The sequence below is a fragment of the Hyalella azteca genome, unplaced genomic scaffold, assembly GCF_000764305.2.
Source record: "Hyalella azteca isolate HAZT.00-mixed unplaced genomic scaffold, Hazt_2.0.2 contig5580, whole genome shotgun sequence".
Classification (NCBI taxonomy): Eukaryota; Metazoa; Arthropoda; class Malacostraca; order Amphipoda; family Hyalellidae; genus Hyalella; species Hyalella azteca.
Genome location: NW_025935765.1, coordinates 331,251 through 358,852, shown reverse-complemented (window position 1 = coordinate 358,852; position 27,602 = coordinate 331,251). Strand labels below are relative to the sequence as shown.

At 38.8% G+C, this 27,602-nt stretch overlaps 1 protein-coding gene across 10 annotated transcripts in view; it reads left to right on the top strand.

The window, feature by feature from the left end:
* Positions 1-27,602, top strand: part of LOC108665694 (polypyrimidine tract-binding protein 2) — a 170,773-nt gene that overhangs the window by 118,925 nt on the left and 24,246 nt on the right. For 9 of the 10 annotated variants that reach the window (XM_047880564.1, XM_047880563.1, XM_047880561.1 and 6 more), the window contains 4 exons: positions 10,072-10,170; positions 21,689-21,835; positions 22,089-22,235; positions 24,067-24,213. In XM_047880564.1, the coding sequence (XP_047736520.1) occupies positions 10,072-10,170; positions 21,689-21,835; positions 22,089-22,235; positions 24,067-24,213 (540 nt within the window). Of the gene's footprint in view, positions 1-5,277; positions 5,321-10,071; positions 10,171-21,688; positions 21,836-22,088; positions 22,236-24,066; positions 24,214-27,602 lie in introns of all 10 variants that reach the window. The other variant, XM_018152472.2, reaches the window with a different exon arrangement.

The window sequence follows — 27,602 nt, the reverse complement described above, 5'->3', positions numbered from 1 at the left end:
ATAAGATCTTGATTATTGAGTTAGATAAAGCTTGATCGTTGATAAGAACTTGATTATTGATTTAGGTAAAGCTAAGTAGATTCTGTAATAGGTTTTCATCTATACATATGTGAGGAAATTGGAATAGAATACTCACGTGAACCAATTAAGCCGCCAAGTTTTTCCACATCGTTGGTTACTGTCCATTTTACTTTATTTGTTAATCAGAAGCCATTAAACTATCCCTGTTCTAGTATTTCCAATCTTTAATTAGGCAACGAGCTTCTCATTCCCATTGTTAAACTTAGAAAATTGATAATTTAACATATTTTTGTTATTACTTATTAATTTCTTTTCCAGTGAATCTTTTTTAGTTTTTGTCCAGTTTTTAGTTCACTCAGGGGCATGTGTTTTCGCTCTAAATTTTATGACTTTAAAGTCTTCCCTCAGGCGTAACAAAGTTCTGATGTCAGCACATCGTTGCGCTTTAAAGAGACCTAGTGCTTTTGTCTCGGTGGAAATTTTTTTTCGGAATTCGTGAACATTTTTTTATAACATTTGCAGTTTTCTCATTTTGGTCTTGCGCATTCTTTTATTCAATGAAACTGGGAATAATTTACACTTTCGTCCCATTGATCTACAGAATCACATTTGGCGGTCGATTTGATGCGGTTCTCATTCCTATTGGCTCGGTGATTAAGTTAGAGCGATCTTGTGTATAACTTGGTGCTCTATCATATCATAACGGTACTCTTCATACTTGTAGAAATGGTTTGCTACCATTTACGTTTTTTCAAGATTCCTACCATTGTAGCACGGGAATTCTTCCCGGTGAGTCCCTGTAAAGAATAAAATGTTAGATGAGAGCAATTTTTGGCCCTCATTCTAATTCTTTCGATTGTCCTCGCTATCGACTTGGAACGACGCCATGGGAACACACCATCATCGCCGCTGCGCTCATTAAGATGCCGTAAGCTCCTGGTTTAATTTCCGTAATGTTTTCGGCCTCGCCAGCTGCGTGCTCTGAGCTCTTCGAAATTTGTGGCAGAGGCGCGTGTTGTGATGTCGTTCTGTGACGAAATAACGATATCATCGCGCCTGTTTTGGGGTCTTTTGAGTACGACTCCTTTGTGGATTACTTGTGTTGCACGAACTATCTTCACTTTGAGGTGCTGATGATTATTTGATACTAGCGTAAAAAAACCACGAGTCGATTTAAAGCTATTTCGTTGACGATGCCTCTGAGAACTGCTGATATGTATGACCACATTTCGTTCGATTGAGAGAACTCGCCAAGAACGAAGCTGGTAGTGTTGTAATTAATCCACCTAATAGAATTTTGATGTTGCAGTTGATTCCGACACAGCGTGATGTGCTCTTAAAATCACCTTTCTGATTAATTTCTCTTTTTCAAAACGTGGAAAAGACTTCTTCAGCATTGTATGAAGAATGATTTCATTTCCTGATTGACTAGGTTGGTAGAATAATCAATAACTGTTATCAATGTTTTTTATTGTTACGTATTTGTGTTCCTACTTGTGTATTAGTTTCTTTTGCATCGTTGCTGACTCAGATAATTTTTCTCTCAGTTCCGTCGAATCATGTGTATGAGTCTAATTTCTTACCACAAAAGAAATTTATTTCGTTGGTCCACGCGTGGCCGAGTATTTTCTTCATTACAAGTATAAGCGAAAAGGACTGGTGTGTGCGATAGGCAAATCTGTGCAGTGTATGCTGCGTGCTCTCAACCATTGCCTGGCATGCTTTGTCCTGGCGGAGTCTATTGTGTTCCTGCTCAAACTCATCTCCTTGTCGTTCCCTTCTGGCGAGCTGCGAGCTACAGCCACTAGTCCTCTTCCTCGCTCGTTCTGTGCTTCTTTGTAAGCTGCGTGTGTTAATCTTCGGAGAATCCCGCTCCTTGTGATTCATAACCTTTCTTGAGCTGTCAGCAACTTATGCGCATTCCCTGAAGTTCTACTCTACTGGTTGAGAGCTGATTTAAGTGCAGAGGTTAGTTATTTCCTTGCCGCCCCCTGCGCATGATATTGATGTGAGTGGCTTCTCAACTAAACTGTGCTGCGAAGTACGTCGATACGTTTCGCGCCGTACCTGTACTTCATCCTATTACTGCTGTTTAAACATACCAAGAAAATCGAGAAGGGAAAGTCATTCATTCTCATTAAAGGTTTGAAAAATATTACTTACTTAGCCAGCTGTCAATAAGAGTAAATTTGTCCGTCTGTGAAATCAGCACACTGACCAGGAGTGTGAAATGCCTGTTAGTAACTGACTACATGGTACATTCCTCCTCTGCAATCCGACATCCACTGGTATGAGTGTCGGTGGCAGACGTAGTCGCGTGTAAATGGTAATGGCAGTGCCACGTTCTGCAATACTGCCGAGTTTCAGCCTGTTCACAAGTTTGCTTTTGTTCGCCAATAATCACTCTCTGACCAACAGATCGTCACAGCGCCTCGTGCAGTGCCGCCCAATAAATACTGTGTATAGCTGTTCTGACAACGCGGCTGCAAGCTTAAAGTCTCACGTTAAATTTTATTGGAAAAGTTTAGGGTTCAGATTATATAACATCTTTCCACAATTATTTAATGCTGGGTTATTGTAATTATTCTTTTGTGAGTCACCTAACTTCATTTAAACCCTACAAGATTTTTGATTTCATGTGTTACTTTAATTTCTAAGCTCAATTCGATCATTCCACGAGTTTTTTTATCTTGTCATTTTCACCTTATTTGTTTTTCCGTGTCTATCACACTACCACATAACCGATTACCAGCGATTAGTTGTCACACATTTAATCATTCTTGACACCATTCATTTTCCGTCGAAGCTCATGTTGAAGCAGACGGGGCTATCGAGGGCGGGGTGTCATCGATGTATCATTGTCTTGTCATCGTCGTGAGCTCATCATCAGAGGCTGCCGAGGAACTAATGGTCTCTGCGCTTGTCACTTCTGCTGCGAGATCTTCGTCTCGTCCAGCCAGCGCTGGTGTCTCTGACGATGCGTCGCATGGTCTCTGCGCTTGTCACTATTGCTGCGAGATCTTCGTCTCGTCCAGCCATCGCTGGTGTCTCTGACGATGCGACGCATAGAGGCAACACTGACGCCATTTGATTCTCGTGTTCGCGGTAGTGTTCGTTTTGTGGGTGAGACGGATTCATATCCCAGTCAGAAATCGCCGCAGTCTGGAAGCCAGCCGCGGGTGAACTTGCCTGCGCCAACGCTCGCCCCAGCGCAACGCCAGGGTGGTCAACAGCGCAGGAATGTCCACAGCAGCGCAATATTGTGGCAGCGCTTCTCGGCCTGGAAAGGGCCTGTTTCTTCCGGTATAAGCCCCATATTAAGATTCATGTCTAGAATGTTCTTTCGATATTCCTCCGCCTCCCTAACCCTTCACCCCCTTCCTCTCCCTGCCAACTCAACGGCTTGAACGTTACCGCCGTCCGCCGGCATATTCGACGTAGGCCGCGGTAGAGGAGCGACCAGTTGCCTGCCGCAGCTTTTGCCGACCGAGGCCTCGCGCTATTCGTTGCAGATGAGGCCATATCGTCGCTAGACTGCTTGGACGCGAGGTAAAGTCGGCAACAACGGCCTAGATTTGCGCGTTTGCGAACGTCTCTGCGGCGAACGGCCGCAATGACTGCGAGAATTTCGAACTGGGATAATTCCATTGTTCATGAACTTTTTACACAATATTAGCATTATTATAATCTGATTTAAGAGTGACTTAAGCTCAAGAGAACGGATTTAAGCTTCGGTACTTAAGGAATGTTATTGCAGAAAACGAAGACAATATAAATCCATCCGCAAGTTCTCCGCAAACCAGCAAGTGACATATCTTTTCACTAAATGTCAAATTGATCACCATTGTTGGTATTGCGCGACTAGAAATTTTTAAATCTTAGCTTCCTCCGTGTTGTGCCGCATGTGTTGCCACCCTGGATGGGAGTGGGAGCGATGCTTCTGCCACTCGCGCTGTCTATTAGCGCTAACTTGACCAGACGCGAGCGGTGGCCGCTGCACTGGCCGCTTGTTGCTGTTCGGGCGCGCTTCTCCAAACACGCCAATTTTGATAACGGAGTGAAGTGGATCTCAATTTTATATTAGAGAGCCGCTAGACCCAGCGCGAGCGTATCAAATTTATATTCTTGACGTGAACTGTTCCGCTAGTCCCAGTTTGAGCTGCAAAACAAGTTCCATGTGGGATTAAATATAATTGATATGTTAGTGGCGAAATCCTCTATAGTATCTGAGAATTCGAGATGCAATTGCGAACGCAGATGAAATCATATAAATCGCCAAGAGTGTAATCTGTTTTTGATCAGTTTTTTCGGCAAAAAAAAAATTTTTCGTGAGAATTTTCTACAGCGACATATTTTAGTGTTGCTCCCGGATTATTTTTACGTTTTTGTGAGTCTGAGCCGTAAATTTCGAGGCAATTTTTCACAGAAATGACTGCAGGTCCTGAGCCGCAGTCGTGAAGGTAAAACCAAGTTTGTCAGCGCGAGATGTGCTCCTTTGTTTCAATTAGCCATTTTGTGGCGGCTCCATGTTTTCCTGCTGGAAAGTTTGAGGCGGTGATCGCCAATAAAGTGACCGTCGGAGCGACGTAAACTTTTACAGGGCTCACTCGCTGGGGAGGGCAGCCTTGGCTACACAATACTGCCGAGTCCGCTAGGGAAGCTTCGCCGTGAGGTTAGGTGTATGGGTCGAATTGTGTTCTATTACTTTTCACTTTATAGGATCGCAAAAGCTGTTTTTTTAAATCGGAAACACATAACAACAAGTTACCTGAGCTAGATCGTGTGCGTTTGTGGGCTCGCTTCTATTCCTGTTTTCAAAATAGTAAGTTTTGCACTGAACGGCAAATCGTTCAGAATTATGTTAGCAGTTACTTATTTGTGCTATAGAAAGAGACCGCAAACATTGTTATAGATTGAAAGCATCGTAAACGTGCAGTTATGTTAGCAGTTACTTATTTGTGCTATAGAAAGAGATCGCAAACATTGTTATAGATTGAAAGCATCGTAAACGTGCAGCTCAGAGTTTTTAGAATCTTCCTTTTATACTATGTGCCCAAATAATAGGAATTATGGAGCTTAGGCTTCGCTTTCTATTTCTGTGTACCGCTAGCAGTGTCAGTCCGATGATATCAGAACTGATTTTTAATTATAATTCTGTTCCCACGTATTGGCGTTAATTGTCCATTTTTTTGTGTTATCTTGCCTTGTCGGTTTATTTTTTACTTGTCTAATTTTTATGTTTTCTTTCTTTCGCAGGTAAGCTGACGGCTTGCAAAGCATGAGTTTCAAGAGAGGTTTTGTAAGTACGGAAACTTTTAGGTAACGGTTGCTAGTTGATGTCTACCAAATTCATACAAAATTGAAAAGATACACAATTGTCTACAGTCCAAGATTCCATTAGAAGGTTGCAAATCAGATACCGTCTACCAGTGCTGGAAAATCAAGTTATATCTTGATTAAATCTAATTTCGTCGAAACTCTGTTTGGTTTCTATCATCTATACTTGTTAGCGATCCTCATGCCCGAAATTATCAGGACTCAAATCTGGATTAAAAATTTAGATTATCAAATTCGCGCATTATGTAATATTCGCAAGTTCTTTTATCTCTTTTTATTTAGTTTCGTTTTTAAATGGAAGTTGAGCTCATTCAGTGTGTTGCTATGAACGTGATTCATTCGGGACATCGTCGATAATTCGCTCCCACTTTATTCTATCGACATTATTGCCAGAAGAATTCTATCATGAGGGCTATTGTTGTGTTAATTATTTCAATATATTTAGTGCTAGTTGTGAGCTCAAATTATGTGATGAAAGGTACCTACTGATCTTCAAGAATCGGCATAGCCGGCATACAAGATACGAATTTATTGTCAATCATATCCAGATAAACATTTGTACTAACATTATTTACTTCAAGCGCCTGATAGCTATATAACGGGATTGATGGAAACACTATATCCCCTATGTTTTTTAACCAATACTGGAGGAAAATGTCACCATCGAACGTTATCGTCGCCCACTAATTTTTTTCGATAAAAATTTAATACTCAGGGCGCGTATGTGAGTATAAACGAGCTGGATATAGCCAGTCTTGTCGGCTGCTATGAAGCTCCTGTTATAAACGAGCTTTGCTTCGGCTTCCTATTAACACGAACAGAAACGCTTTGTTGTGAGATCTAGTGTTTGAACTCAGCCTGGACGTCTTGATTTGATGCTTTGGGACTCGACTCGATCTTTGTTATCCATCCTTGTCTTGAATGTGCAAATAAATTTCGAATGAGTTGAAACGTTACTATTGCGTAACCTAGAAACGTGTTTATATTTTTTTGAATCTTGAATTAATTTTGCGATTTCTGATATTATTTACTATGTAGGTTTTCTCGTGAGATTGGGATTCACAGCTATGCTTGTCATCCCACGATATTTCGCAATTTTCAATATTAAACGCAATTTCTATCGCAACTCAACTCTATCTTTACCTGCGACGGGAAGTTCACAACGGCGCTACCACGCGAAGACGCGTCGCGGCTTGTCGGCTAATTTTGTGTCGTTGCCTTTGTATAGGGCGTGACACAATCTTGACACGAGTGGCACCTCCCTGTCGCACCCCTCTGCGTACACGACACCGAGCTCTGCTCTCTCTCTCTCTTTATAGTTCTTATCATAATATAATCACGACGCTTGATTTTCTAGTGTGTCTTTATGCATTTTTAATTTTTTTAATTACTGCGAGGAAAGCATGTGAGCCCGTGCTTTCGAGTTTTCTTTTTTCCGTACATAATAGAATATGCAAGTCGAAAAATGCTCCTTATACGTTGTCATAAGACACCAATTAGATTCTGGTATCTAAATTAATGCAATTCAAGGTGCCTGTTGGGCCCGGGAGCCTTGTGATGCCTGCATAGATATGGATAAGCGTCTTGACGTAGAGGAGGTCAAGTTGTGCTCCAGTCCCACGCCAACGGCCCTGTATTCCAAAGGACCTAGAGTTTGTATTCATAGTTTGTCTGGAAGTTGGGTCTGTTAACTTGCTAATCTGTCTGAGAGTCGCTCGTGCTCTTCAGCTGCTCCAGCTGCCCCGTTCGTGCTCTTCAGTTGCTGCAGCTGCCCAGTTCGTGCTCGCTCCCAGGCTGATTTAGTAATACTGTGCTCCCGAAAGACCGGTGATCTTATTGTTAAACACGGCTTTGATAGGCTTTTTAATTTCTGATAGCATTTTGAACCCCGTTACCTCTTTCATTTTGAATAGTGATGAAATACATCTGCTAACACATCAATAACTCAATGCCGTACAAAAGGTGCATGCATGTACCTTATACGCCATAGTTTTAGTCTTACTTGCGATTTTAATAATCAAAATAATTTCGACGTTCAAAAGTTAGCTGATAAATCTACCAACTGTAAAACCATACGCTAGAATAACGGTTCAATTTTACAATGGTCCGGTAAGAATAGATCCGTTGTTTCAATTGACTATGAAATGCTTTTTTTGTGAGAGAGTTCTCATTCATTTTGAACTTATTTGACTTCTTGGATATATTGGAGACTGAATATATTGACAATATATTGCAGTCTGAAGAACATAAAACAAATGGCTGAAAGAATTTATAATCGGAAATATTTATGAGATTTGTGATGCGCCAAAAAGGTTCTTGTGATGCGTGGTCGTCATTAAGCTGTTGTTGAGAAGTATCCCCGCCAGTCGTAATAAATTCATGAAATTGAAAACTCCTTCGGGCGCACAAGAAAAGTCAGCCTACTGCACAAACACGTTTAAATTTTAATTTTTTTCATTATTCCTGATATTTTTTGTGTTGTTTTTATTAAAATTGACTCATCTCAACGTTCAACACATTCGCTATATCTCGCAGCAAATTTACGTTTCTTTGCGACATTCGTTGTATTGAATTGGTATTGAGCTGCTGTGGTGGATAAGGTCCTTTTTAGCTGCAAATTCGGTACGGACGCAAACAATAGAGCCCAATCATGTTAGTCGCTGTGAAACTTCTCTGTTGACTCGTGAAAAGTTTTGTGTGCTCTCCTTGGTGGCTTTCTTTGTTGTGTGCCGGTCTTTGATGCATCACTCGTTGTGATGCTTCTTTGCCCCCTCGGCACGGTCTTCTCCGAGCAACTATGATGTCTTCAGGCCAAAAAATCAAGTCCACATTTTGCATGAGTTCTTAATTACGTGCCTCTTATTTCTGCCGCTTGTTGGCACGACAAGCAAGGTTTCCGTGCATAGCGTGTCAGTCTTGGCGACATTACGCTGGAAATTTTTAGCCCCATTTTTAGGTCGCACGCGGTTGATGAATTTATACATGAAGGAACCGGCAATTTTTGGCCGTTACTTAGCTTCTTGTGAAATTTGCTCTCGGTCATTTTAATAGTAAATACATTCTCATCATTTTAGTCTCCCTCAGTTACGTTTAAACTTGACTTCAGTTCACGTATTTAATTAGATTCTACCTGTTCTTATTATCAAATTTTTCTTTGATTATAACAGTCCCCTCTTCTTAAGATTTTTTTCTTATCACAGTATCAATTTTCTTTCTTATAAATGGTTTCGATTCACTTGAAAACTTTTTGCGACTGTCGTCTTTTTTACACCTTTTGCTTTTATGAGTTTTCTACGTGGTTTATTGTATATTTTTAGCGCTGGTTAAGTTTTTCTCCATGACCGTACGTCTGTGGCGTGACCCCTGATAAAGTGGTCTCAGGGGTCCTCCTCAGAACCCTCTGACTCGGAAGATAAAAGTACATAGAAACGTCGGATTATTTTTAATGATGCTTGGTACTGAATATATCCATGAGAAGTACTTGCTTTGCCCGACTCTGGCGGACTCCCGAGAAACTATTTGCTACCTGGCTAGCGTTTAAGTAGAATTCATTCTTCTTTCTTGCATCCATTGATTTGAGTTTTCAATTTATCCAAACGAGTAAATTAAGCTAAAAATGGTTTGAAAAATCTCGCTAAGCAGTACACATCTATCATCCTCAGACTTGAGTTCAGTTTCGAAACATATTTATACATTGCTTTGTTTATAAAGGTATATTTTGTGTCAGTCTTTAGCATTTATGTTAGTTTCCTGTGATAGTTGTGACTTTTCTGATAGATTCATGCACTGGAGAAACCCTAGTTAAACTCAATCAGGCTTATCTATAGCAGCTTGTAAAGAATTGAAAATATAATACCTGTAACTGCCGCTTTTCACAATTTAGTTAAAAAAGATTAAAATTAGTTCGGGGTATCTGCGATATATATTATTTTGAACCGCAATTTTTACTCAGGTAGGATATGATTGGATTACATTTAGTTTGGAAAATTGTCGTGAGCTGATGAAATACTGAAATGAAATCGACGAGTTGACGCTACTATTTCAAAGCTTACGCTGGATGTGTTTTCTCATGTTTTTTTTTTTTTTTTTTTTGCGCCAGAAACCTAATGATTCCCAAGTTATCGAGTATTGAGCTTTGTAGGTCATGAAATTTCTTGACAAACGTTTTCTCGTAATATCTCGCTTTAATGCAGCTCAGTTTTAGATGTTCAAGTCGGCTGCAATTATTTTACCAAGTATCGTGAGCTACATACTTTTAAAAATATTTATTTGTGATTTTTATTACTTTGTCTGCTAAGTATTGATTTTAGACAAACATAATGATCCAAAATTATATAATGTCTTTTCTTTAAATTCTCGTGCGTTTATAAAGACTTCAGAAAGATTATTAACCCTAACCCCTCTCAAATTTGTTTTAATAAGCAAAAAATGACCAATTTTTCTAATATTGAGTTAAAATGCTTAAATAATCAAGTTTGTTACATAGAAAATTCATGTCGATTAATAATATTATTGTGTCATAGCAACACGTTAACGTTAGTAAACATTTATTTGATTTCATGTTCTCAGTAAAATTGTATTGAGCTCATCTGTGTTGCAGCGCATGTTGATCAATAATATCATTGTTTCATATTGACACGTTTGCGTTAGTAAACCATTTATTTGATTTCAAGTTCTAAGTAAAATTATATTGATCTAATGTGTGTGTTGCAGCGAGGCTCCGACGAGCTGCTGAGCAGCCCATCTGGCGGCGTCAGCAACGGCTCCGTCATGAGTCCCTCTGTCAACATCGACGCCAACGATGCCAAAAAGGTGAGACTCGTAGCCGTGATACGCCCTCTTATTACTGTACAAGGCTGCATTTTTAGCGCATTTTCTCATTCATGGAAAAAATGCTCTATTGTGCTCGCCATGTCTGTCCGTCTGTCTGTCCGTCTGTCCGTGACTTCACGTTTTCGTCGACGAGAAAATGCGCTCTTTGTCACTCACTAGCTGCAGTGAGTACTGAGTTATATTTTTTCCTGTTTTTGCGAAGGGCGTAGTTTTGGACTTAAATTCTGTGCTTGTGATCTCTTAATATTTATATCACGGGCCAAGCTGACGGTGTTGCCTAGAAACGTAAATTTTGTCCGTTTCGTAGATTTTATTGTGATTGAACGTTGATAACGGAATTCGATAAATAGATACTTGTAAATACCTGCATTTTTGTGGGCGTTTTTTTCTTTTTTTTTACTATTTCCTAGATTTCACTGATACTATTCTAAAAATAAACTCTGATAAGTTAACCAGAATTTCTGATTATTATCTTCATTATCTTCAACCGACATATATCTCGCTTCCTAATTTTATATTATTAGTTATGGATTAAGTATGTGCATACCGGTACTTGTCTATGGAATAAAAATTGAATAATTTTTAGGTCTTTCTGCATACATCTTATTCTGACTGCATGCGTGTATTGGACATCCTTTCCTTATTCAGTCAGTATCTCGTCTCTTCTATTGTTAAGCCAGCGGATAAAAGCTTGCTAGCACTCCTGCACTTCCCATTCGGTTGTCATGGGAATACTGGCCCTTATCGCGACAATCTTTTCTACTTTTTTGCTCGATGGTCTTGGCAAATGCCGTAAAATTTTCGTCGCGCTCTCCATCTTTGCAGAGCTGTCGCCGCTTCGCTCGTAATGAGCGTCAGAAATGTCATGCGAATTCATTCCTTTCAGACTTGTATGAAAATTATACCATGATATAGCGAGCTAAATTTCGTGCAGTGTGATGAGCGCGTCAACGTTTGGTGTTCGCCAGTTCTGGTGTTACGCCATTCGATTTTTTTTTATGGACAGGAAATAACTACGTTGAAATCTGAATTTACGTCTCATTCACGAGACGCGAAATCACTTTTCGGTGAATAATATTCATCTGGTTTTATTCTAAATGAAGATTCTTGAATTGAAGATACCGATGTACTAGACAAACTATAAGTACGTATCATCTGTTGTGGTGAAATTTTCTTGCTTCTCTCGAAGTATAAATACTTGACGATTGTTTTTATTTTCTTACCTAAGTATTCTGAGTACTGGTTAAATATTGGCGAATGATTTCTAAGTTGCAAAGATCGGCTTGAAAGCTGATTTCTATCGGAATCCTCCCAAATTCATACAAATTCTGAGTTTCAAGACTATTACGTCTTGTAGATTTACCGTGGGTTACTCAACTATTCTTACTTCTTCTAGTTTTCATTTTTGTAAACTTGCCTTCTATCAAGTGGGTGAACCCACTTATCTTTTATTCTGAAAAAGCATCATCGATGGTACATTTCATTGGAGGGTATACAAGAATATTTGAAGCTATGAGAATGTGAACACAATGAGTGACTTACGGTACTCTCTTATGCATTACGAGTGGCCTGTATGGCCTTCATTAATTAATTCTCTCGATGACGCAGTTTCATTCATTCATCCCATATTTAAGCGAGAATCTTAACCGTATCAGCAATTGGACTTATTACTTTTTATTCTCTTCCATAAAAGCTCAAGATCACGGGCTCAGGGATCCCCAAGTCTCTGTTTACGCAGGCCCTCTGTTACGCCTCCCTTCCTCTCTCACACTCTCTCTCTCTCTCTCTCTCGCTGTTGACTTACCTCGCTATCTCTGTCTGCTGCTGCTCTTGCACCATGAAATATTGATATCCTCCCTCTCTTATATCAAAATCCTTCGATGCGCCCGGCCATTGCTGTGCAAATTTTTTATTTCCGAGTAGCGAGCTTGTTTATTTGCGCCTGATGCATTCGATTTATCCGTTTCAGGTGCTACAATACGCAAGTTTCACTATAGAGTCGTTCCTTGATTTTTTACTACTGGTTTCACTGTGACAAGCTGCCGACAGCTCGTTAACTTTAATGGACTAGTAATTTATCGATGCCTTTTTTGTCATTGCTGTTTACTGTGATGGAGAAAAAAGACGATAAAACGTCATTATGAACTTTTTAATCGTGGTTCTCCATAATTACATCTAACTATTGACTTTAAACATTTAAATTGTCTTCATTGGCTATTGGTTGACATGATTCCACAACCGGAAAATATTTCGGGATGTATTACAATGAGGAGTAATATTTTTTGGCTTGCGTCGTAGCCTCACTTGGTTCTCATCGATAGCTTGAAGCGAGCGATATTTTCCCTTGTTATGAAGAGCTGTGTGTGCTTCTTTTTCCGGAAACATTGCTTAATGGAAGCGTCCGTGCGTCTCTCAATGGCCGTTTGTTGGGACCATTAGAATTGGGGGTTTGTGGCAATGAATTTTTCAACTTGATCTGTACACGAGGGTGAATTTATGATGTACGGTACGTCGGATTCCGGCTTGTATGAATGAATTTATAGGATTTTTTTATATTAGTGTTCAGTTTTATTACAATAAGTTGCTCCTAACGCTTGATAAGAGTGTAGCTCATCACAAGTCTTTCGTTTGGATACTTGGAAGGTTTTTTTGTCAGAATTGTACGACACATGCCTTGTAAAATATTCACGTTTGCGCTTCTGTTTTCAATTCAATTTGAGGTTCCGTTGAGATTATCAGTAAAACGAAAATCCCAAATTTTAGGTTCTTATAAAGTTACTCAACACGACGCTGCGGCAGCTTGACGAATTTAGGTTTTCAGTTTTTGCATCGCTTTAAATTTGTTCACGGTAATTTTTAAACTAGCAATTCGTTCTCTCCGTCATTCTTTCTATAAAATACTTGACAAAGATATTAAAAATTATATCTTTTTACACCATATCAGCGATCTGCGGACTTGTACGATCATATCTGATTATGAGTTCAGTTTGATCAGCTAATTTTTTCCTAGTTCTGCTCAGTTCATTTGTACACAGGACTTGGCTCCTGCACGTACGACGTATTCGCCCTGCAATTATTTATTCTTCAGCATTGTAGCGTTGCCTACTCACTTCGTTAAAGAGCTCTTCCGTCTTATCATCGAACTCTGTTCAGTGTAAATGTTTTTAAGAACGAGTTGCTGCGCCTTAGATTACTTCTGAAACCTATTTTTGCATTAAAAATCTACTGGGTATATTTAAATCGTCCAATGTATGAACACTAGCTATACATTTCGGCATGCAGCTTTTATTTTATTGAGCCTACATCTAATTCGTGAAAAGTTCCTATTATAACGCGTACGGCTATCTAAACTTTTCTTCTTTGATTTCTTTCTCTTATTTCTTAAATAGGGGTAAATTGATCTTAACCTGCACGGTCGAACGGCCCACTAGTGTATCCTTGATACTCAAGTGAGGTATACTCAAGAGCATACAAACCTTGTGCTAGACGTGCGGAGTTTCATACACATCACGAAGTGCGATGCAGTCTCTTCTGTAGTTTATTTTGTAAAGAAAGAACACTGCGGTTCACATGTTTACATTTTTGCTTTGACTGCCTCAAAAGATTGAGAGCATCTGTGCGAGAATTTTGTTCTTCAATCTTTGCGTTTAGTTTGTTGCAGTAATTAATTATATCATTGTTGTATTGTTTTCAGTTTTTTATTTGATCGCAAATTGTGGCTTATGCTGAGTTGAGCGTTCCGGGACATGTGTCTTCCTCTCTTTTCTGAATTGTTCAACAACGTGACGAGCTTTTCGACATCTTTCGAGGGAACTTCACACGCATCTTCCGGTTGCTCTACTTTGATTTAGATGCAAATGCTTCAAACTTTTTTGAAGAAGAGTTTCTTTTATTTTGCGCCACTCAAGGTAATAGAAAGAAGTTTGCTCCGTTGAATGCCTCCACTTTGCATTGGCTTTGTCCGCTATTTCAGTTTCTTTGAAAACTTCGTTCAGAGCTTGTAATTCCACTGCCCGATTAACCAAACATTTCGACTTTTCTCAGGGCAATGACTGAAAATTTTTCGTGTGAAAATATCGTTTAGCATGAAGTAACTACTTGGGTTAAATTCTTTCCAAAACCTATTAATTTTTATTGTTTTACAAAAAAAAATTCAAGTTGAATAATAATTGAAATTCATTATGAATTTCTTTGAGCAAAAAAAAAAAAAGCATGAATCCAGCATTCGTTTCTTGAATCATTTTCGATATTCAAATATTTGTTGTAACCAACTATTGCGTCATTCAAATTGTAATTTTGTTTTTAATTGTAATTTTGTTGTTTTTTAATTATTGCGTCATTTCAATTGTAAACGCAATGTTTACATGATCATCTTCCGTAGTAGAGGGGTTAAGCAAATGACTGCTTTTGAAAGAGAAGAATATTCTCAGCAAAGCACAGGTCTGGCGAAAGTCGAAGTTGTCCAAGAGAAACCGTCGATACCTAAATCGAATTGCGAGGGACAATCAAAAGACCACGGCTGTTATAATTATCGCAGACATCAATGGACAACAATATAACCCAGTTTCCATAAAGATTGTCCGCCGAGAGCTGCACAGATCTGGATTCTATGGAAGAGCTGCAATTAGAAAACCTCTAGTTTAAAATTCTAATGCTTCAATGCGTTTAAAGTGGTGTAAAAACCTCCAGAATTCTTCCCTCGAACAGTGGAAAAATGCGATTTTCTCTGACGAATCATCGTTTACCTTATTTCCAACCTCTGGCCGAGTTTACGTTTGGAGTCAAAAGTGTCATTTTATCCAGACTGCCTCCTCCTAACCGTAAAACATGGCCGGGGATCTGTAATGATCTGGGGTGCTATTTCTTGGAAATCTTGCAGACCCATGATTTCTCTTCATGGAAGAATCAACAGCCGTGACTATTTTGGAATTTTGGTGGAAAAAGTTCATCCAATGGTTCAAGCACCGTTTCTTGAGGGGTACACCATCATCTTTCAAGTTGATAATGCTCTGATCTATACAGCTGGAATTGTTGAAAAAAAATGGCACGAGGAACATTATAATGAAGTTGAGCATCTCGTTTGACCATCTCAATCACTAGACCTGAATATTATCAAGCATTTATGGTCGATTTTAGAGTTGCAAGTCAAAAGTCGATTCCCACCGCCATCGTCTTCGAAAGAGCTGGAGGTAATTTTAACTGATTAATGGGTTAAATGCCTTTGGTGGAAACATTTCACAATTTGTATGAATCAATTCCTCGGCTGTATGTGCCGCAAAAGGTTGGACTTTCACCATACTAAAATATATATGTGGATTTCTCAGGCGTTTCTCTTATTTTGTCCATCCCCTGTATATGGACTGTAGAGTTTCCGATTATCATTGGTTTATTTGGAGCAAACATTTTTGTGAAATTAACATGCAGGCTTTTTAGCAAAATCTTTCAATTTCATGTCCTGTTGAATATTCGTTGACAGAACTCATATATTAGAAGTGAAATTAACCTGCACCTGAACAATAATACTTAACTTTAATATTACTTAGTGTATTTGTGTTGTCAATAAGTGACGAGGTGGGCTACTGAACTTTAATATTACTTGGTGTATTTGTGTTGTCAATAAGTGACGAGGTGGGCTACTGAACTTTAATATTACTTGGTGTATTTGTGTTGTCATTAAGTGACGAGGTGGGCTACTGAACTTTAATATTACTTGGTGTATTTGTGTTGTTAAGTGACGAGGTGGGCTACTGAACTTTAATATTACTTGGTGTATTTGTGTTGTCGTTAAGTGACGAGGTGGGCGTGTACGGGTTAGCGTGCGACGTTACCACGGAGCGGTCGGCTGACTTGAGTCATCAAAGAGCAATTAGCTCCCAAAGCCAGGCCGGCCCCTACTGCTGCTGGCCCAGCCTCCTCCCTCACTTAGTCGGAGACCCATTACTTCCTATGCTTTACGGTGCTTTTATTTTTGCATTTATCGCAAGCTCCATGCCTGTTAGAACGTGCTACAATCCTCACTTTATGTTACTCTTCTTAGTCATGTATTTCAGTGTTACTGTTTAATGAGTTGATATATTATATCTCTCTTGAGCTACATACATGGTTTATACTGTAGTTTACTTGCTAAGGCACCTCATTTCAATTTAATAAAATGTTTTTTTTTTACTTGTAATTAATCATCGTGTTGCATTCTCGCTTAGTTTATACTGCAGCTGCAATTGAGTTTCATAGTTAAGCGTGATGTTTATCATCCACTTGCTTTTAATTGTCAGCGATTGGCCGCGGTGCATTGTTCCTCTATATTAAAGTAGGTATTGCACAAGAAACGACAAACAATTTGCAATGTAAGTAACTTCATTACTGTCCAAATAATACTTTCGCCTGTCAATTACGAACCACACATATCAATATCCCGATCACTATTTTTTTATTGATAGGTGAGATTGTTTCAGAGCACACTACTTCTGTAGGAATCTCAGATTCCCTGAAATCTCAGATGTTTACTCAAACCTCATGTTCGATGTATTTTTTGCGCGTGCGAGTATCGCTTAGCAGTTGCGACGAATTGTATCAAGTTAAGGATTTTGTTTTGAATACCGTTTTCCATTAATTAAGTGATGCAATTTCTTTAAAAACGGCATTATTGACTATGATTTTGACTATTTTCTATCACAATTTGACGAACGTGAAGGAAAGGCTCTTAAGCATGATCTAAAAGTAAGCTGTTCCGTAAACCAGGGGGACTTGACCATTTTCAACGCTGGTACTTTTTGTGATACAAATTGTCACATAGTAAATATATCAAATGTAGGTAACTTTATTGTATTCGTAGGTTATTTCATGGTATTTCACGAGCCATCAACACAATTTTTCTAAGGTAAAGCTTGTTGAGTTATCGAGTTGTCTTTCCTTGAAATCGAAACGGTCCAAGACTCACCGTTTTGCAGTTCTTTTGAACCTGACTCGCCCATCGTTACTTACGTAACTCCTAGTCCAATCTGTGAAGTCCGCGTGTAATTGGATGTAAGGATTGTTGAATAGGCCTAGGATTGCCATGTCAATTGATTCTTCAACATGACTCGAAACTTTATTTTCCAAAGGCAGTCTATTATGGATAAAACCTCAAATACTCAAGACATTCACAGACCGTGACAACGAAAAATTATAATTAAAATCATAACTAAAGTCGAATCTATTTCCCATAATTATTATCAATTGATGGACAAATAGTGCATTGACACTTTTAACTGATAATAATCAATTAAATATTAATAGCAATTGATAATAATATTATCAATTAATAATAATATTATCAATTGATAATAATATTATCAATTAATGATAATAGTGCATTGACACCGTTGCGTTTGAAGACAGTAATTGCACTTTCGTACAAAATTTTGTGTGGGAAAGGATCATCTTTTGCTCACAAATATTTTCTCTCTCTAAAGATCAAAAATATACTGAGCGAATAAATTAGTGTCTTTTCTTTCTAGTAGAGTCTGGAATATTTCCATCAGAAATTTTTTCTATGCAAATTCTTCCATTGCCATTCAATAGTAATTTTCCCTGCGAAATAGAAACGCCATTGAACAATTATTGGAAAAGAAAGTACAGAATCACGCAAGCGTATTTTCGACTGCAGTGCTGATCAAGGATGACTAGAGCCAAAGAAAGCACACACATCAATTTCCGTGTATGTTCCGGTGTCTTGTTTTGCCCGTGCGCTTTACGGGCTTTTTTTATACCATTCAGGTCGAGACGTAATTGCTCTCGTGGGAACGAGAGACGCTTTCGAACCCGAAAAATTGCCCTGCCTTCCTCTTAAAAACCTTCCTGCATCCTAGATGATGCCGGCTTGCATGCTGCTAGCCTCCGCTGTTGCTAAACTGAGGCTTCGCTCCTCTGCCCTCACATCTATACTGCCGCCTTTGATTGAATACTACGAGACCGCGTTACTAGTATTCCGACTCGATACCTCGGTTCCGTACGAGACTCTGTGTTGAAGCACTACATAGTTATCATGAACCCCAAAGTGAAGCCTATTGCTTCTTACTTGATCCCGAGACTGGAAGGCCACACCTTGGTTGCGTTTAAGTAATAACCCATTGAAACGAGAATTATATGGGACAATATATATATAGGTACTTTGTTGAGTTCAAATTATATATTTGAACTATATACTCAACAAATTTAATTTGTTGAGTTCCTCATTTGGTCACTAAATATCCAGTAAAGCATTCATTTCAAAAAAAATACTTAATGAATGCTAAATTTGGGTCTGGCAACTAAAGTTGCCACTCGGCAGTAAGCTGACGAATTGGAACTTTTCTCGAATGTATGGTTATAATAATAACAAATTTTTGGGAAAGTCATGAAAAAATGAGTCGATAAGGAAAGTCATGAAAAATTATGAGTCAATAACAAGTGAACATAATCGATCACAATTGCAGAACAGAAGAATAAACATCTCATTCTTTCATGTGGTAATCTTTCATGCAGTCGGGGTAAAATCAATAATGCATAGTTCATATTTTCGTTCAGTCTTTTCCTTGCAGTTTAGACATTTTACATACTTTTTATCTCTCTATTCACTAGTATATCCAGTGCTTTGCTGTAGATGTCCGCACAATTTCCTTAGCGGGTCTATATGATATAGATTTAGGACCGCTTTTCCTTCCTGGCTTGGCCATGGGTCTTCATGGTCATGGTTGGCCATGGGTATTCCTTTCTGATGAAATCCGATAATGGAACATTGCTACCGCTTTCGTTAAAAAGTCTCTTAAATTTACAGCTTGTGCACTAACTTTCCAGGGGAGGAGGGGCCACCGCCATTGTTAGAAACGAATACATGCAGATTCGATGCTGATACTTGTTTGTCAAACAAACCAGTTAACACCCCACAAATACTGACCATAAACTTGAACTGAAAGTGGTACATCTATTTGAATGTATTTTTTCCTGGGGCAATTCCTTCTGCCAGCTTTTTGAAGTTATACTTGCTTGTAAGTGTGTTAGAAATAACACTAACTACGTTATTATCCTCTTTTTCATTGTCATTTTTAACATGACTCGTCAATATGCATCTCTGTAAATGGCTAGGGTGGAGGCATCCTAATCATTAGAATCAATGCCTGATTCTGCCTGAGGATTTTCAATTGGCAGTTCGATTGCAAACACTTTTTGTCACACTCTGCCAACACATCGTGAATTTCTGACAGTCAACACTCAAGAAATAAGATGTTATATAAATCACAATATTACTTCATTGAAAAATTTTACTAAAAAGATGTTAAATAATTTTGTTGTGATACAAACAGAACATTAGGTATTAGCCCTCTATTTCCAACATTCACGCAAAAATACTGTTTTCATGTCCACTTTCTATAATTTAGCTTATATTGAGTTCAATATCAAAGTTAAATGCCATTTATGAGTATTGTCTGATTACTAGACGTTTAATCCATCATTACAACATTTAACATAATAAAATTCATACTGACAAACAATGGTAATTACTCTTCTCTGTGCACTGGTAGCGACATGCTCATAAACACAGCTACCCGGCTGTAGTTCAAGGTCCACTTACAGTACAGCGAACGACCGAATATGACAGTTCTTGTTCGTTACGCTCAAGAAACGTGAATGACGCGGTGTAGTACAAGAAAACTGAAATGTAACTCATTATTAATGATATAACCATCTTTTTAGGTTGCAAATAAAGCTGCCACTTGGCTTTAATAGGTTAATGGTGCTACAGGTGAATTTCTTAAGAATACCGATTGCCTATATTATGCGAATGATAAAACCAACTAGTGCCTTGTGGGATCATTTTGTTTTCCATAAAAAACCGTCGCTGATCAAGTTTGTTTCCGAATAATCTTTCCTGAGACTTCCCTAACCTCAACCTAAATTACTCCCTCTCGTTGAAACGAAATTGATGCAAATTACATTTCACCGCTTGTATATCTTTACATGCTATGCTTTCTTTGTTTCTTCACAATTGACGAGAATCTTTCATTCAAATATGGGAAATGAATCGGCAATCTATTAGATTTACCGCTAATGAAAACACGTTCGTGATTCTCCTTTAAGGCAGAAAAGCGCTGCAGTTATAGCACTATCCTGCATCAACTTGACAGCAGAGATCCGTTTAGACACACTGTAGCCTTCCTACCTATAGTGCCGACCTAAGCTAGCCCATGCAAAAACGTTAACGAGCGATCGCTGTTGTGACGACTTAATCTTCTGGCATAGCCGCTGTAGCAGACAAGCCTGGCTGTGTTCATTGATCCGACACCGCGAGGCCGCGCATATCCTTGATTTAAAGTGACTTGTGACTTACGACCCGCCATTCAATCCCCGAATTATTCGTAAACTTTCATCCATTTAAACATATGTTCCAAAGTCAGCGTTGATATACTAAGAAATATGATGTTTTGCATTTTATCCTATTCTCTTGCGAATTTTTTCCTAACATTGAATGATACCAGTTATATCCTCGATTTCCCTCTTAAGCTCGTTTTTTTCTCATTTCGAAAATTGCTAAGGAGGTTCGTATAATTTAATTACCTTTCAGAATATCCAGTTCAATCAGTCTTAAGTCCGGATATAACTACGTTAATCTTGAAACCATTTATCAAACGTCCATGATATTCCCTAATGCTTCCATCTGTATATGAATTCTTATGCGATCTATGGTTTATTTCTATCTTTGATGTTGACCATGTGGCCCGGGTCCCGCCCGAGGTTAATATGGTGCCGTTACGCTAACGAAACTTGCCTAACTTTGTTGCCGATCGACTGTCGTTTGTTGGATCACTCGACATGCTCGAGTTGCCGCTGTCGCTGAGCCTAGCTTGTCTTGTCTCTCCTCATATCTGACTCTCGCTCCAATTCTTATTGATGCCCGTCTTTCTGGAGCTTTGTTCTGAAGTCTTTCTCTTATTTTTAAGAGGAACTTGCGTGGCTTCTTCCCATTTTCCCTTCTTTCCTATTTTATAATTTTTTATTTCTCTTTCCGTCTTTCATATTCTCGTCCTCGTGGATTACTTTCGGCAAGTGTTTTTTTTTTAGTATATATTTTTTTGCCGTGCAAAATTCCGCACATTGGTATTGTATATTTATATAACTTTACTATAATAATGGAATCATTCCGCTAAATTTCTCTTTAAGTAAATCATTTATGATCAGTAATTTCCTGTATTTCGGGTATAATTTCATTTCTGTTCCCCAGTCAGTTCAGAATTCAATCGTGAAATTCGTAGTATTTCAAAACAATCTTTTCCACTCCTAAAGCCCGACATTGGCAAACTGTTGTGGTGCCTTGTCTGCTCTATTTCAAGACTCGTGTCTAGTCGCGGGGCGCGAGATTCACGGTCTGCAGATGCACAATTTTTTTTTACATTTCGTAGTGGTGCATGTTTTTGAGTTCGTAAACACTTTTGAGAAGTGCTGCTGGTGCGAAACTGTAATATTTTCTTTTGTTCGTTGACAGGCAAAGTTGGACAAAAGCAATGGAACGCCTTCACGCGTCATGCACATACGCAACATCCCAAACGAAGTGACTGAGGCAGAAATTGTCCATCTGGGAATACCATTTGGCGAGGTCACCAACGTCCTCGTCTTGAAGGGAAAAAATCAGGTGAGTGAGCTATCCAATTGTGAACTTGTCGAAACTGCTCCATTTCACAGAGGAAAATATAGTCGTCTGTTAAGATTTTATTATTATTTTATTTCCGGCTGATTTCATACTCGATTTTAATCATTCTGAAGATATGTTGATGCCATTACTTTCATTCTCTAATCATTCGAGATAAACTCGTATTCAGACATTCACTACGTTGATGAGGTATGATCGTCTGGAATTAATTTTTATGTCCTGATCTGATTCTCAGGCGTTCCTGGAGATGGCTGATGAGAGCGCTGCCGTAACCATGGTATCGTACTTCACTGGCTGCACGCCGCAGCTTCGTAACCAGGCCGTCTACGTTCAGTTCTCCAACCACAAAGAACTTAAAACCGACCAAACTCACTCCAATGCAGTGAGTAATTTGCTCGGGCGATTTTTTGGCTAACGCTTAATAACTTTCATATAATTTAAGCTTTCCGTCCTGATGTTTTACTTCATCTCATTATCCACAGCATTCACGCACCGTTCTACCAAAATATCAAAACAACGCACTGCTATTGTCAGGAATATAGGTATTGTTGAACTACAAGCTATATCTATTTTGAATCTACTGTATTCCGTGAGAGAAAATATTCAAGCGCAATTTCAACGTATCGAAGCCACGAAATACGATTTTTATAATTCGCAAGCGGCGTGTCTAATGAATTTCATTAATACAGATGTTTCCATAGGTCCTTTCGATACCCGTATTTAGTTCTGTACACACGCAACCTTAACGATGCTCTCTTGAGACCCTTTATAAGATTTCCCTTTCTCATTTGTTCGTTTTCCATACAATTTTATCAAGTTGAAGGCAAGTGCACGTACTTGCTTACGAGAACCTTCTATAAAGTCCATTGAGGTGGAATCCGTTTCTAGTAATAACTTGATGACATGTAAGCGACATGTCTCTGTGACTGCTGCGATGATCGGATGGTCTCGTAAGTACGCTCTTAGTCGCGCTCATTATATGTTAGATGAGAAGCAGGGCTCGCAATGATGTCCTCGTCTCATCTCTTAGTTGGCCACTCACTGTAGAGGTTTCTTTTCATTGCGATCCTGCCTCGAACAATGGATGCTTGGCTCTGGCGCTCTACTTTGCCTCGCAAACCTGCCTGGTCCGTAACGCTTGCCTCACATTTATGATGCCTCAAATGTTGCTAATTTCCTCACAACTTGAATGACGTCTCGTCACTAATGATTTAATTCGCCAGATCAGTATTACTCCGATATTATTATGCATTTATTTACAGATTACTCAGATTTGTCAAAGTTGCGAATCTTCAGTCGCGTAGAAGATATGTTCGTCAGTATGGTTGCGTGAAAATTAAAATAATTTTAATGATGCTGTTCTCCATTTCATGCTATTTAAAATTCACTTGATGGGCCTCAAGACTTATCACTAGTTCGCTTGTGCGAGGGTTTTGCGAAAAGCTGCGAGAATCTTGAACCGTATCAGCTAGCTGCGAGGATTTTTTCGCAATTGGTATAATGCTTACAAAATATTGTTGTGTCCGTGCAATAGTATCACACGATGCTAATTCTTGTTTTCGTAGATGTTTGCTTACACCTTTCAAACAGATCGATTTTCGGGTAATGTGACAATTAAAAGCATTCAAGTCGTTCTGTAGTTAATATCCGATGACCAAAAATCAGGCGGTGCAACTGCTACTGTCTCACCATCGTCAATTTCTTACCTCATTTACTTTTCATTATTTTTTATTAGAGCAAAGCTACTGGCTTTGAGTTCAGTGAAAAAAGCATTAGTGATAACACGATTATAGGCTTGGGGTTTTCGATGAGAGTTTCACGAGAGATATTCTTGTTATTTTAAATTCAAAAATTTTCTGAGATATTTTGAATTATCTATAGTTTTCTGAATTTTTATCCGTAAATACAATTTCATTTACAGATTATAAGGATCAGAAGCGTTTTCTATAAATTACGACTCGAGATAAGCTCAATTTATTGATGATTTTTTCTCATCCAGTTCCTCATTTGTATTGAATATTCTCGAATTGAATACAGGAGCACCTCGATGTGTTGTTTTCTTCAGAGAGGAACTTTTTATCATTTTATATCATTTTTACTCGATTAATTCATCATCTTGCAGCACCGTCTATTTAAACGATTATAGAGATGGTGTTTTAATTGAAACATTTACATACATTGTATGTATTTAATTGTTTGCATTTGCTCGTCAGAACCCGAGCGCCCAGGCAGCGCTGCAGGCAGCCAACGCGCTGGTCGGCGCCCCGCCACACAACGAGACGCAGGGCGGCCCCAACACCGTCCTCAGGGTCATCATCGAGCACATGCTCTACCCCGTCACCCTCGACGTCCTCTATCAGGTACTTTTAGACGTATCTTTATTACGTGTTTAGGACGTAGTAGTCCCGGGCCACGCCGAGGCCCGTCACCCTCAACGTCCTCTATCAGGTACTTTTAGACGTATCTTTATTACGTGTTTAGGACGTAGTAGTCCCAGGCCACGCTAGAGGCCCATGGCCCGCTAGTTACGCTGGTCGTCCTCTATCAGGTACTTTTAGACGTATCTATCTTTATTACGTGTTTAGGACGTAGTAGTCTCAGGCCACGCTAGAGCGCCGATCATTCCAACATTTTCGATCCTTGAACTTTATTTCATGTTACGACGCGGTGAAGTTCGGGTGAATCTTTACGTAACTTCCTAGGCTATTTTATGGGTGCTGTTTGTAGTCTAGTTTGGATGTGTTGCTCCTTTTCTGTGCCCTGACTCAATTAGTGTTTATGGCTCGTGTTAGGAGTTTTTAATTCATGTGTGCTATTTATGCTCGTAAAATATCTCTGAATTTGTTTGTTTACTTAAGATGATGCATCCCAATTGCTCGATTTCTTTGCATCGATAATTTTTCTTACTTCCGGTGTTACGTCTCATACGTGTCTTCAGTCGAGTGAGTGGTCGAGATTATTAGGAGCGCTTTAGCAACGAAGGGATTTATACCATGAATTGAATTGCTGTTACTTCGTCGTCCCTTGTATAGTTCATACGTCATGCACTTATTCTCATTCCTTGACAATCGATGAGCTATATTTGTTGATCGTTTGGTTTGGAAATTATTGCTTTATTGCAATAGAGACTTCGCTCTTACGCCAGTTCATTACACTATTCATCAGTGCGTCAGCCTCTTCTTATACCGTTAACCCTTACTTCCTGGAGATTCGCTTTATGCTAATGCCATTTCAATTGTCCCACGGTCCCGATGAGTCTTATTTTGCATCGTATTCGTTTTTCAGTGTCTATATTCCTAATCCATCGCCGAATCAACAAAATAGTTCGCAAAATGATGAACGTATGATTTCTTCCGAGATGTGTTTGACAGTTCTTCAAACAAAAATCAATTAATCAACCTCATTCATATTCATATCAATGGTTCTTACTCGGTAAATTGCTTTTTTGGAAGCACACATTTTTATAATGTGTATACATGATCTCTTCCAAAATGGATAGTAAAAGTCTTTTACTGTTTTTTTTTAATGAAAATATGAGTCGGTATTTCCGCAAGCCTGAAGAGCCATGAACAAAATGTTAAAGCCACCGACAAATAAGGAGAGCCGAAACGGCTATGTGCGAGTGAAAATATTTTATATTGAATATTATTATCTCTGTCTCTCAATTTGACCATGTTCAGTAATGGAGTTGTCGTAATTGGCTACCTTGTTCGGTGCATGTTTATTACGAGCTCATTTTTATGCTTCCGTGATGCATCGTATTTTAATCCAAAATGCGGGTAATATTTCACAGTTCAGCAGTTTTGACTTCATTCAGATTACAGATTAAATTTTAAATTCACGCTGTTCATTGCGCCGAGATTTTTCTATTTACTCAAACAAACGAAAGGATACAAAAAAAAAAGAGATTTATGAGGGAAATGTTTTGCATTAATTATTAACAAATTTGTTGTATTTTTTGAAATTCTGAATTTTCCTGTAGAGAACAGAAAGGGAATTTCCCTAGTCAATATTATTAATATTGTTTGTAAAATAGGCCGAATTATATTTAATTTGTCGCTTTCTTTCTGTGGAAGTAGGAAACAATTTTATTTCCAATATTCGTTAAATTTTGACCCTCTTAGATGCGACGATTTTGTCTTCCTTGTTATCCCCCTTGCGAGAAAAGCTGTTTTTCATCTAATTTGGCCAATTTTCTCTGAATTTTGGGAGTGCCTTCGAAGACACGACAAATTCTCCGGCTTTAAACAGAGTCAACAGTGTTGTAGATTTGGATTCGTAAATCAACCAATATCGAATTGATATTTCAGTGGTTTCTGGTGTGTCAAATTTATTCATATAGTTATCGGAGGCGGTGCGGCTGGACCTTTGCTCTGGTTGTCCTCGTATTCATGACGACGTTGATCGCCATTTCGCTTTAGCTGCCTTAAAGGATGCCAATGCTGCTATCGCAGCGATGCGCATCACCAGTGCGTGTATTTCAATTGGAATTCCTCGGTGAAAGGTGAACGCTGGAAAGAATGCAGCTCGAGGACGTCGCAATAAAATTGTCAAGCTGTGACGGTGTCACTTGCTCCGCACTAGAGGTGATCGTTGCCGATCCAGCCTGATTTTGCAGTGGAGTCTATGACAGAGATTCTTTTTCCGAAATAAGATACTCGGAGACGAGACGAAAGTGTCTTCTATTAGCTGTTGTGGGCTTTGAAATTGAACTTTGTACTTGAGTCAGGGTTTCGATTATTTACCGTTTGCGTAAGGGTTTCGATTATAATTATTGTTTTGATTAACTGTTGGTTAATCTTCTCGTGCTTTTGAATTCTCAAAAATAATGTATGCGCATTACGTGATGCATTCCAGCGTAGTTAATATGCAAGATCACAATCGTCGTTTTGAACACGTGTTAACGTCTTGGAATTAACCACATTTTTTCTGCGGTTGCTTAATGTAGACGGATCACATTCAGCACAGCGATCCTAAATTAAGCAAAAAATTATCCCTTCGCTCTTACAATAGAAGTGATTTAATATTTTAGCATAAATTGTTCCAATATCTCGATGTAGAATGCTTCATGCTCTCATTTTCGAGCGAAGGCAGGGGATTGAGCCACAGCTTTAATGAAGGGAGCGCCCGTCTTCATTCGGTCTTTGCTTTAAAACTGTACTCTGAGGATTGAGCTATTGGAGCTTGTCTACCGAGTCCACAGTTATTCTTAGAATTCCTGTTCCATTTAAGCGCTGGAGCTTGTAGATGAATTTCTGTGTGAGTTTATCGAGGAACTGTTCATTTTCTTGAAGGTCGATTTATGCTTAATGTACAATGTCTTACTCGTTTCTTTAAATTCAGTGCTAACTTTTCAATCCTTGACTATTCTAGCCTTATTGTCCACTTCTGATGCTCAAACATCTAACTCGAATAATTTGAAAATTTCGTATTGATTTTTCTCTCTTGCTAATTAAAAGCCAAGTTCATATTAATATAATGTCGTTTGTAAAGCCTTTTTCGATTGGACTAATATTATTGTGGAGCGATAAATACACTTTTTGTGTAAATTTAAATATAAAATTCTCATTTTCTACGGGATCTCCAGAACTTTTCTTGATTTAACATTTGAGCATTAACTGAGATTTGGCCAGCTCCTGAGACTGGCCCTTTTATACACTGGTCATTTTTCTTGATTCGTTGATGCATCCTGTGAAGTGAGGGCACTCAGATGACGGAGGTAGGGAGAGGTGAAGCCTCTTGCTGTAGC